Consider the following 12378-nt stretch of genomic DNA (forward strand, 5'->3'; position numbering starts at 1 on the left):
TGCCCACTCAATTCTAGAGAGCCCTGGGCCTAGGAAGGCCTGTGTGATGGTGACTCCCTCCCTGGGAAAAGGAAAGAACTGAGCTGTGCTCATCTAACATGTCCTTCCTGATTTACCGGTTCTGCTTACCTGATGTTTACATGAAATCGTCTCAGCTTTCGATTTCATAGACAACCAGCCAGCCTTCCATTACTTCTTTATCTCTTCCTTCTTTAATTACCTCAGGTGCAGAAACCATATGCATTCCAAGCCGCATTATAATCAATGTCAAGAGTCTACGACATCCCCCCCTTTTCTTATATATTTACATATTGTCCCTCTTTTTCCCCCCACAACAGGGGTAGTTTACGTTCTCTTGAGCTTGTAGGCAACCTTACAAAAAGTGTTGTTGTTTGAGTGTGTATTTTAAAACTTTATATGAATTTGCCCTGGTCGGTGTGGCTCAGTTGGTTGGAGCGTCATCCCTGAACTAAAGAGTTTCAGGCTCGCTCTCTGGTTAGGGCACACGCCCAGGTTGCAGGTTTGGTCTGGGCGCGTGCGGTGTACGGGAGGCAACTAATCAATGTTTCTTTCTCACATAGATGTGTCTCTCTCCCCTCCCTCCCCCATTCTTCTCTCTCTAAAAAGCAATGGAAAAAACCCCACAAAACTTTATGTAAATTTATTTCTTACTCCAATACAAGGCTTTTAAGATCTGTCTCTGCTATTATATGTTGATCAAGTTCCTTGTTTCTAAACATTGCATGGTGCTCCAAGGTGTGCAACTATCACGTTTCACTCATTCCACAGTACAGACACCCTGATTCCTTGACATCTTTGTGCGTGGCCCCTTATGGTCCTGGCCAGATCTCAGAGCTGTGGGTACCTAATTTGATTCAGCACTGACAAGTCATTGTCCATGATGGCTGCTCCAGTCTCCATTCCCTTCCACATTGCAGGTGACTTCCTGTTACCCAACATCCCCACTAAGTAGATGATTTTATATTACCTACTGCCTGGCTTCCAATAGGAGGTCTGTTAGTAAGGTGTCAAGTCTTCCGGATGCCTTATAACCTGCTTCTCAACCTCCTAACTGTATGTTCTCTATTCAAATAAAAATCCCATTAACTAAGAGAATTGTTGTCTAAATAAAGAGTTCAGAATGAAACACATAAATGGCTCTCTATTTACTTAGAAAGTTCTGTACTAACAAAGATTACCCAACTTGTTGATGTCAAGATTTTTATCTCTTTTTTGTCTGGCTTTTGGTGATCTCTTTGTGGTATGGAGCCATGAATTTTATTTAAAGTCATATGACACAAACATTAAGAGAAAATGAAAAATGTCTTCTTTGGAAAGGCAAAGCCTGTCTTTCAAACAAACTGAAATTCAATCCATCACGTATTTAACTGAATGAGAACCTTTTCTTGAGATAAAGCTTGGGAAGGTAGGAGGTAAAAGTCTTTAGAGAAGAAAAGTGGATAATAGTTTTTAATAGGAGTAGTCTCATTTCTTACTCATCATGCGGACTTTTAATTTTAAACTTCATTGAGTCTCAGCATTCGAGACATTTATCAGGATACGAGTTGATAAGCTGTTATGGAATTTACAAACCACTGTGTGTAGAAGGGCTGAAGGGACCTTAGGAAAGGCCAGACCCCACTGCCAAGATATTCTTGCTGTAGCATCTATTCTGTTACTTAAAAAAAAAAAAAATGCATCTCCTGTTTAAATGGACTGGTGGCTACAATGGTCTTTGTTTTCTTCAAACTATAAAGTCAAATCACACAGGGATGCAAGAAGAACGAAGAAGATGAAAACAGACCCTAATCTCCTAGTAGAAGTGGAGAGAAATGCACCAGGCTTTTGACGGGACAGCCGTCATTTGTCTCGGGCGTCAGGACTTTCCTCACTGAGAGTGTTCATGCATGCCTTCAGGGGTGCTCTGCTCTCACTGCATCCACACCACATACCTGTTCTTTGAAACCCTCAGGCCTCAGCCCTAATACCTGAGGGTCACATGGGGAGGCCAGAGGACGGGAGCCACCTCTACCTGAAAGTTTTTGTTTAATGTTTTAAGCTTCCAATAATGTTTCCCAGAGATGCCAGCAGATCACCTCCACTTCCCCAGTGGCTCAATTAGTATCAAGACAGCATCCTGGATGTTTAAGCCAATCCAGTCCAGTTAGCCTCCTCCCTGCAGAGAGGAGTAAACTAAGGCCCAAAGAGGGAGAGCAACTTGCACCAGGACACAGAGTTTGTGGAGCTAGGAACAGACTCAGTTCTCCTTGACTCCTTGTGCAAGAACATTCCTCCTGTCCCATATAGCACAAGAGCATAAGAGTTTGGGGACAAGGGTGGGCTGTGCTGCGCGTTGCTCCTTTCTTCTATCCTTTTTCTCAGCTTCCCCAGCTCTGAGATCCATCGGCTTGAATCTCAGTAGTCATAGCCTAAAGTTCTAAAGGTCAATTTCAGCCTTGCAGCTCTCTGCCCTTCGCCCTACGGCTTCCTCTCCCCTATGGTACTCTCTGCAGGGAGCTTATTTATTTAAGAAGGAGAGAGTTAGTTACCCGCTTGCTCCCAATCTCTCTCTCCAGCTCTTCCTCCCTGCTGGGTTTTAGGCTCAGATGGAGTAGCCAAAGGGAAACAGGGAGGCACTGGGGCCTGTTAGCTGAGCCTGAGATTCAGCTCTGGGTCTGATTCCAACACTCAGGTCAATAGTTGGTGGTTGTTATGAGTGAGGTGGAGGGCTCTCCCCCTTTACCTGGAGGTTCTGAATGACACCTATTAAGGACTCTTGGGATTCCAGGAGGATTTTCCCAGAGTGTAATAACCCTGGCTCGGCCCACTAGAAGGAAGTGAGCTTCCAAGTTCCCTCCGCTACTTCTTCCCCAGGCAAATGACCCAAGTCTCTGGGAACTCTGATGACAGCAAAGCCTGGAACTCTCCTCCAGCAGTCCACACTTGGTGTGTCCCCTTCCTCTCACTCTCACACAAAGTTAGAGGGTGGAAAGGAGCCAGGTTGTTGTAAATGGCAGTATTTCATCTTTTCTTACAACTGAGTAGCATTCCATAGTACACACATACCACATCTTTCTATCTAAACATCCATGGAAGGACACTTTTGTTGTTTCCAGACCTTGGCCACCACAAATAATACTGCAATAAATGTTTCTTTACAAATAAATGTTTTCAAAATTTTCAGGTGGATAACCAGAAGAGGGATTGCTGGGCTACATGGTAACTCTACTGTTAATTTTTCTGAAACCTCCATACTGTTTTCCATAGTGGCTGTACCAGTTTATATTCCCACCAGCAGTGAATGAGGGCTCCTTTTTCCTCTACAACTTAGAATTCTAACATTTGTTATGTCTTGTCTTGTTGATAACAGCCATTCTAACAGGTGTGAGGTGTCTATTTTGATTTTGATTTGCATTTCTCTTATAGCTAGGGAAGTTGAACATCTTTTCATGTATCAATTGGTCACTTGTATGTCTTCTTGAGAGAAGTATCTGTTCAGGTTCTCTGCTCATTTTTAATTGTATTGTTAGGGGTTTTTGGTGTTGAGTTGTATGAGTTCTTTATATATTTAGCATATTAGCCCCTTATCAGAAATATTGTTTGAAAATATCTTCTCCCATCTGGCTCGTTACCTATTTGTTTTGTTGATGGTTTCTTTTGTTGTACAGGAGTTTTTTCAGTTTGATAAAGTTCTATTCATCTAAAAATTGTCACTTTTCGCAGATAGCATGATTCTTTATATAGGAAACCCTAAAGACTCTACCAGAAAACAATTAGAAACAATAAACAAATAAAGTAAATTTGCAGGATACAAAATCAATGTATAAAAGTCCACTGTATTCCTGTGTAATGGTGATTTTCAACTTTTTAAAATCTCATGGCACACACAAACTAATTACTAGAGTTCTGTGGAACACCAAAAAATGCATTATATATATTTTTTGATCTGACAAAAATAGATATAATTTTGATTGATTTACCAAAATGGTAATTACCTACCCTTTTTGCTCCAAAGTGACTTTTTAAAAAATTAGGCGTCTATACTTGTATATAAGGATTTCTGATACCAAGAGTTAACCAATCAGATGCAATGTTATTATGTGACATAACCCAAAAGATGCAACTTTATTATGTGACCTGTATAGGGTTAGGGTTCAAGACAGGCATTCATACCAGAGGGCTATTGTTGTGTTAACCGTTGTGTTAGCTGTTGTCACTTTTTCAAATTTGACAATCTAAGGGTAAAGAAGTCAGTGTCCCTGACTAAATAGTCAAGTATTGCATGTTTAAAAATTTTTGCAGCACACAAGTTGAAAATCACTACTGTATAATGACAATAAAATTCCAAAAAAAAGAGAAATAAAAACAAAATTCCAGTTGCAATTGCAACAAAAAGTATAAAATACCTAGGAATAAACTTCACAAATGATGTAAAGGACCCATACAGTGAAAACTACAAGACATTATTAAAAAGAAATTGAAGAAGATGCAAAAGAATGGAGAGCTACTCCATGTTCATGGATTGGAAGAATCAACATAGCTAAAATGGCCATTTAACCTAGAGCAATATACAGATTTGATGCAATCCTTATCAAAATCCCAAAGGCATTTTAAAAATAAATAGAACAAAAAAATCATCAAATTTGTATGGAACCACCAAGCCCTGCAGCCAAAGCAATCCTGAGAAAAAAGAACAAAGCCAGAGGTATCACTTTCTCAGACTTCGAATCATACTATGAAGAGGCAATCAAAACAGCACGGTATTGGCAGAAAAACAGGCACACGGACAAATGGAACAGAAGTGGAAGCCAGATAGAACCCGCATGTATATGGGCAAATCATTGTTAACAAGGGAACCAAAAACAAACAATGGAGAAGAGGAAGCCTCTTCAATAAATTGTGCTCGGAAGATTGGAAAGCCACATGCAAGAGAATGAAACTAGACTGCTATTTGTCACCACACACAAAAACTAATTCAAAATGTATCAAAGACCTAAATATAAGACTTAAAACAAACAAAATACATAGAAAAAAACATAGGTACTAAACTTATGGACCTTGGTCTTATAGAGGATTTTATGAATTTGACCCCGTAGGCAAGGGAAGTAAATTCTTAGTCCAATTTTAGCAAGAACCCTGCTAAATCAGTTTAGAGAGAATACCCTACCTTTGATCAGATCACCCTTGATATCTGGTCAAGTTCCTTGTCCTTCACCTTTAATGTTTAAGTCCTTCTGTCTTCAGGAAGAATCCTCCCCACTTACTCCAACCCTTGCCTAAAAAATCCTCAGCGGTTTTTCCTGTAGTTAGAGTTAAGCCTGATCTATTTCCCCTATTGCCAGTCTTGACACCTATTGTACTGTTCCCAAATAAAGTCTTCCTTACCATTCTAATGTGTCAGAATGCATTTTTACTTTAATAGTTGTGAAGGGTGGAAAGGCTCTAGCACTCTTACTTTGTTGCCTTCAGACATTAGAACTGGCCGAATAATCCACCTTGTTTTTCTTTTTATGTTCACCTAGAATCTGATGGATTCTAGCTTCCAACATTGTTTAAAGGTTAAAGACAATATTCACCGTTTTATAGTTCTCGTTGTTAATTAATACATTGGCACTGATGCTGGTTTAAATACCTCTGTAATTAAGTTAGTCATGGAGCAGTATCCCCAACGTCAAGCGCACTGACAAACATCAAGTTTCTGGGGTCACAGAAAAGGGACCAGAAGGTGAGATCTGGCCATAATGAATGATAACATTGAAGAATTCCTGCTGGATCTTAGAAGACACAGCTAACTAATAAACAGCAGCAGCCAAAGTTTTTGAAAATTTCTTATACGTTAGGGATGGGGAAGTAACATGGGTGATATAAATTATTTTGGCTGTTGATTTCAAAAGTTAAACTTTCTTCTTTCCCACTGTCTGTACCCCAAGACCCAGTCATGTCTATGTTTTTACCCACTATCTCTCAGACCTACCGTGGCTTTACCTTGACCTAGGGATCTTATTTAAAGGCAGGTTCTGGTTCCTAGGCCCTAGCAGGGGTGGGGGACAGCAGTCTGCATTTCTAGGAAGTTCCCAGGTATTGCAGATACTGCTGGTCCAGGGACACCCCCCCCGACTTTGAGTACAGGAGGGGAGGTGCAGTATCTCCAGTTATGGAGTATTGCCACGAACTCTTAATTAGCTCCCCTGTCCCCTCTTTCCAATCCATTCCCTGCCCTACAGCCAGAGGGGTCTTTCTAAAAGGCAAATGTGAACAAGTTCCTCCACTGTCCTCACCTCCCATGACCTGGGATCCTGCCCCTGCCTCCCACTCTGCCTTCAGGCTCCCACTCCTGTCTCAAGCTCACTGTTCCTGCCCCCATGAATTAGGCTCAATTCCTACAAGCACCCTGTGATTTCTACTTCGGACCTTTCTCACAAGTTGTTCTCCTCATCTGACAAACCTTATTTCCCTCCTAATTACCATCTGCACCCTCCCACACCCTCTCAGGCTTTCGAAATCCAGTTCTCTGTCCTTCCTCTGTGACTCCATAACAACCTGGACTTTTATCATTGTTCTTATCAACCCATATTACTTTTCTCGTAATTCTATTATTAGATCACAAGTGAAGGAGAGAGAGGAGTACCTGTATTTGCTTTCGGTGTATCTCCATCACATTGTTTCACATATAGAAAATGTTTAAAATACATTTACGAGTTGAACTGGAAAAGGGAGACTATTCAGGAAGTAGACAGTGATAAGGGATTCAGACTTATACCTCATTTGGTCTTTTTCCTAGACTAACAGTCAGCATTACTAAATGTTAAAGATACAATTAATTAGGTTGTCAAACGGAACCACACAATCTAAAGATAACTACTGTAGCATAACACTAGGCTTGCAGTTCTGTTTAAATTCTGTCTTACCTAAGCAATACAGAATACATATTTTATATATGAAACAAGGCCGCCCTGAGCAACTGTTTTCTAGTTTTATAGAAGAGCTAGCAAAATATAAGCATAAATTGCAGTAAGATATGCAAAATAAGGAAAGACTGGATGATAAGTAAGGGGTGGGTTTAAATGTGAAATAGCCTTGTGAGAGACACTTCCAGAAAGATGTTCTATGTGATAAGCAGTTCTTGAATCTTAGTATGTGACATGTTGTGGATGGATCCAATTCTAATTTCTAATGAAAAATTACATAATCTCTTAATGAAAAATTTTAATTAATGTAAAGTTTTAAGGTCTCATAGGCACTGAAGCACAGAAATTAAATGAAATCTTTTCAAGAATAAAACAGGTACACAGGCTCAACATAAAAATCTATGTGGTTGAATTACAATACATCACTTCAATCTGGCTTATTTATTTTATTATATACATAATATATTGATAACTGCTATATTTTCATATCTTTCTTTTTTAATATATTTTATCAATTATGCTATTACAGTTGTCCCAATTTTTCCCCCTTTGCTCTCTCTGCCCAGTACCCCCCTGCCCTCCAGCAATCCCCCCTCTAAGTTCATGTCCATGGGTCGTGCATATAAGTTCTTTGGCTTCTCCATTTCCTATCACCATGTCTATTTTGTACCTACTATCTATGCTTCTTAATCCCTGCACCTTTTCCCCCACTCTCCCTCTTGCCCCTCCCAGTTGATTACCCACCAAATTATCTCCATATTTATGATTCTGTTCCTGTTCTGGTTGTTTCCCTTGTTTTTTGTTTGTTTGTTTAATTCAGTTGTTGATAGTTGTGAATTTGTTGGCATTTTAATGTTCATAGGTTTGATCTTCTTTTTCTTAAATAAGTAAGTCCCTTTAACATTTCATGTAATAATGGCTTGGTGATGATAAACCCCTTTAGCTTTATCTTGTCTGGGAAGCACTTTATCTGCCCTTCCATTCTAAATAATGGCTTTGTTGGATAGAGTAATCTAGATTGTAGGTCCTTGCTTTTTCATCACTTTGAATATTTCTTGCCAGTCCCTTCTTGACTATAAAGTTTCTTTTGAGAAATTAGCTGATAGTCTTATGGGAACTCCCATAAAGTAACTCTCTGCTTTTCTTTTGCTGGTTTTAAGATTCTCTCTTTATCTATAACCTTTGGCATTTTAATTATGATGTGTCTTGGTGTGGTCCTCTTTGGGTCCAACTTATTTGGGACTCTCTGTGCTTCCTGGACTCATATGTCTATTTCCTTCACCAAATTAGGGATGTTTTCTTTCATTATCTTTTCAAGTTTCAATTTCTTGCTTTACCTCTTCTGGCATCCCTATAATTCAGATGTTGGTGTGTTTGGAGATGTCCTGAGGCTCCTTATACTGTCCTCATCTTTTTGAATTCTGTTTTCTTCTTGCCATTCTTGTTGAATGCTTGTTTCTTCCTCATGCTCCAAATTGTTGATTTGATCCCAGCTTCCTCCCTTTCACTGTTGGTTCCCTGTAGATTTTTCTTTATTTCACTTACTGTAACCTTCGTTTCTTTATGCTGTTGCCATACTCAGTGAGTTCTTTGAGCATCCTGATCTCCAGTGTTTTGAACTCTGCATCTGATGGGTTGGTTATCCCCATTTTCTTTTGTTCTTTTTCTGGGGTCTTGTTCTGTTCTTTCATTTGGGCCATGTTTCTTTGTCTCCTCAATTTGGCAGCCTCCCTGTGTTTGCTTCTTGGTATTAGGCAGAGCTGCTTTGACTCCCTGTGTTAGCATGGCCTACTGTAGAAAAGGCACCTGTAAATTGTGTGGGGTGGAGCCTAGGTAATTACCAGGGCCAGACAACCTGCTTCACTGCTTTGTGGCTCTGTGGGGGTTGGGGAGGGCTCAGAGAGAAGACAGTGCTGGTCCCTGGCTTCTGGAGGTTTGTTTGGCACTTGCCCCATTTCCAGTCATTTTACCTACTCCCCATATGCATCTGATGCCCTTCCAGCTGTTGCCCTGATGCTGACTCCCAGAGTGGGTAGGTTCACATATGTTCTAAGACTGTGCTGGCCCTTTAAGTGGAGTCTGCTGAGAATCCTGCAGTTTCTTCTGCCTCCCCAACCCCCACTGGTTTTCACAGCCAGAAGTTATGGGGATGTATCTTCCTGGCACTGGAACCCTGGGCTGTGAGGTCTGACCTGGGCCTGGGATCCTCACTCCCAAGGTATCCCTCCCAATTTTTATCCCAATTTTTATAGAATGTGGGACTGCCTGTTCTGCCACTCCATGCCACACCGCATCTCCTCGCCTCTCTGCCCGTCTCTGCGAATCTGCCTCTCCCAACTGTCCGAATGAATGTGACTTCTTTAAATCCTTGGTTGTCAGCTCCCATACAGTTTGATTTTCTGACAGTTCTGGGTGTTGTTTTGAGGTTTAGTTGTAGTTCTCTCTGTGGTTGTGCAAGGTGAAGCGTGTCTACCCACACCTCCATCTTCGCTGGAAGTCTCATAATCTTCTTTTACTATGCTTTCAACTAGAGTTTCTTTGATTTTCCAAGGGAAAAATGGCACAATAAAACCTCTAGGCTCCAGCTTACCTTTTTGTTTTCTCATAGTTACCAGATCCTAAAACTCTCCCCTGTTCTGGCTCAGGGTTCTGGTGTAGAATAGATCACTTCATCCCTATCAGGTATTATCTGAAATGGAAAAGGTCAACCCTGGGAACCCACCTGCCTTGTCCTGTGAATTCCTCACTAGGAATCAATGCTCTTATTGTCTTTCTTCATGCATAATCTACAGAGCCACACCGAGAGGCCAACAGCACCTGCCCACACTCACCTTCTTAGAAAGAATAAAGAGAATGGAGAAACAGGGAGGGCTGGAGTTAGGAAGTGATTTAATATATTGAAGTATCCTTTTATGTTTTGTATGTGAGAGTATTCAGTATTTTCATGGGTGTGAATCTACTTTCAATACAAGGATAAATCTACTATTATTGGGTACCTCTCCAAAGAAAGCGAGGCCTGGAGAGAATCAATCCCCATCAGTGGCTGATGCAGGAATCAGACTTGGATAAACCTTATTTATGAAGCCCAAGTTCTTTCCTCTAAATTTTGCTGCTTCCAAGAAAGCACAGTCCCAAAGACAATCTCATTTGGGATTTTAATAGTGTTTTTATTTAGTAAAAAAGTAGAAAAAAAAAGGAATGCATGTATGAAAGGAATCTATTCAGGCATCCAAACAGTACGTGACAGGTCAGTATTTGACCTGGGAAGGGCTATTGTTCCCCACCCCCCCTCCAATACTTCCTTCTCTCTGCACACACAGGTGTAACCTTGGCTGCATGTTAGCCAGGAAAACTGCAGGCACCCAGAGACATTGTGTTAGGTAGCAAGTGGAGAAAGCACAGGAGGATTGCAAGCTGCAGGAGACATCTGGGAGTCTTTAAAATATATATTTAGTCTCTTCTTGTTCATTTTCACTGCCACTCCCCCATTCGATAACTTTGTAATTCTCCATTTTCAAGTTGCCCTCTCCCAATAACTTTGTAATTCTCCACTTTCAAGTTGCCCTTCTCCAAACTCCTGCCCAGTCAGATCTTGTCACTCCTCTCTGTGAACCTTCTGTGGCTGCCCATTCTCTAAGGATCAAGTTAGACATCTTTGAGGTGGCCTCCCAGTCCGTCCTCGTTCTGGCCGGCCCAAGCTCTGCGCTGGGGCTTCCGCATCTGGTCTTGCACCACCTGTTGCAGCCAGCCTGGCTGGCCCTCTCCTCCCTCAGGTCCTTGGCACACCGCGTCTGTTCTTCTGTCCAAACCCCCACCCCCCGCCAAGTCCCACTCACCCTCAGGTTCTCAGCTTAGATGTCACTTTTTAAAAGGTCTTTCCTGGGTGATCCCCGCCCCCGTCTCCTCAACTGCCATCTAATCAAATCCCCTGGAATGTGCTTCACTAGCACTCTTCGCGGCACCGATTGCAAACGGCAGGGCGCCTGGCAGCACGGTGCTGGATCTTAACTTTGAATGAATGGACTTGAATTAGATCTTAATTGTCATCATTTTGATCCTTCCGTCACGTTCCGAATCCCTCAGGGGCGTGCCCACCTTTTTCTGGCGCACTCACGGTGCTCTTAGGCACTTTGGGGAGGACCCCGACACAGCGCACCTCGGGGCAGGTGTCACGGCCAGGTGACCTCCGTGCTCCCAGGTTCAAGTGCACTGGAGGAGAAGGAACAGAGGAAGAAGGGATAGTGAAAGCCCAGAGCTCCTGGAGCGCCTCCCGGCTCTCCGACGGCGGCTGCCGGGGAGCTGGACTTCCTCCTTCGGGGGCCGGCGCGCGGGGCTGAGCGGGGCGGGGCGGGGCGGGAGACGCCCCCGGCGGCCCCGGCCGGCCGCCCCAACGGGATTCGGTGCCGGGCGGCCGGTCTGCCCAGTCCCGGGCCCGCGCTCGGCCGCGGAGGAGGCGGTGCGGCCGGGGCAGCCGCGGCGCCGCGCCCGCCGAGGGGAGGCCAAGCCTGCAGAGCTGGCGACTGGCGGGGCTATGGTGGCCGGCGTCCGCGGCGGCTGCGCGCTGGCGGCGGCTGCCCGGGGCGGCCTCCTGGCCCTGCTGCTCGCGGTCTCCGCCCCGCTCCGGTTGCAGGCGGAGGAGCAGGGTGAGTGGAGCGCGCCCGTGGGCGGCGGGCTGGGCCTGGAGGGACGGAACGCGGGAGGAAGTCGGGGTCCAGTCTGCACCCCGCGGGGTCCTGCTCTATTTGGCCGGCGGCAGCTCGAGTAAAACTAAGTTGCTGCCTTCGGATCGCTGCCCGTCACCCCACCCCCAATCGCCTTTGCCCCTCAAACGAGAGAATCCACTGGCGCTTCCCCACTTCCCTCTTCGCAGCCCCACTTAGTTTGCAGACTTCCTGACCCCACCGGCGCGGTGGGAAGTGGCAGGGCTCCGGGGTCGCGAGCGGACGACCCCTGCCGCCTCGGGGGAGAGTCGTAAACGTGGACGCTGCTCTCCAGCGTCCTTTGGACCAAGCTGCTCAGCGATCGGACCGCCGGGCCCTCCCTGCTGCCTTTCCCCCGGCGCGGCTGGAATCCCCAGCCTGTACGCTTTCGGCTCGTACCGCAGAGTCGGGAAACGTTTGCGGGAGGTTGGCGGGCCGTGCCTCCTCCCCTCCCGAGTGTGCTGTCTGCACCCGAGTCGGGTTCAAGTGGCTGAGCTGCTTCCTGGGAGTAAGAGCGAGTCAACCCCCAACCAGGCTAGTCTTTCTCTGGACCTGATCCTTGGCTTCAAGTTGGACCTAATTAACCCACACTGAGTTTACGTCTGCATTTCCACCAGATTATATCAGTAAACCGTTTACCAGTTTACGCAAATCCTTGCTAATTAGTTCTTTTGATAGCAAGGGGCAGCTTTCTGCGGAGTTTTTAAAGTTCTTGGTCCCCTCCTCCTCTACTTCTGCCCTCTGCAACAGCGGTTAGTACGTAGCAGTAA

At 44.2% G+C, this 12378-nt stretch overlaps 1 protein-coding gene across 2 annotated transcripts in view; it reads left to right on the forward strand.

Annotated features, from left to right (window-relative positions):
• Positions 1–11215: 11215 nt before the first annotated feature.
• The window catches only part of DCBLD1 (discoidin, CUB and LCCL domain containing 1), a 64121-nt gene continuing 62958 nt past the window's right edge, over positions 11216–12378 (forward strand). The window contains exon 1 of one of the 2 annotated variants that reach the window (XM_045188711.3): positions 11216–11551. In XM_045188711.3, the coding sequence (XP_045044646.2) occupies positions 11440–11551 (112 nt within the window). In that variant the 5' untranslated portion in view covers positions 11216–11439. The remainder of the gene's footprint in view (positions 11552–12378) is intronic. The other variant, XM_024551834.4, reaches the window with a different exon arrangement.

Source organism: Desmodus rotundus, chromosome 11, assembly GCF_022682495.2.
Source record: "Desmodus rotundus isolate HL8 chromosome 11, HLdesRot8A.1, whole genome shotgun sequence".
NCBI classification, from domain to species: Eukaryota; Metazoa; Chordata; class Mammalia; order Chiroptera; family Phyllostomidae; genus Desmodus; species Desmodus rotundus.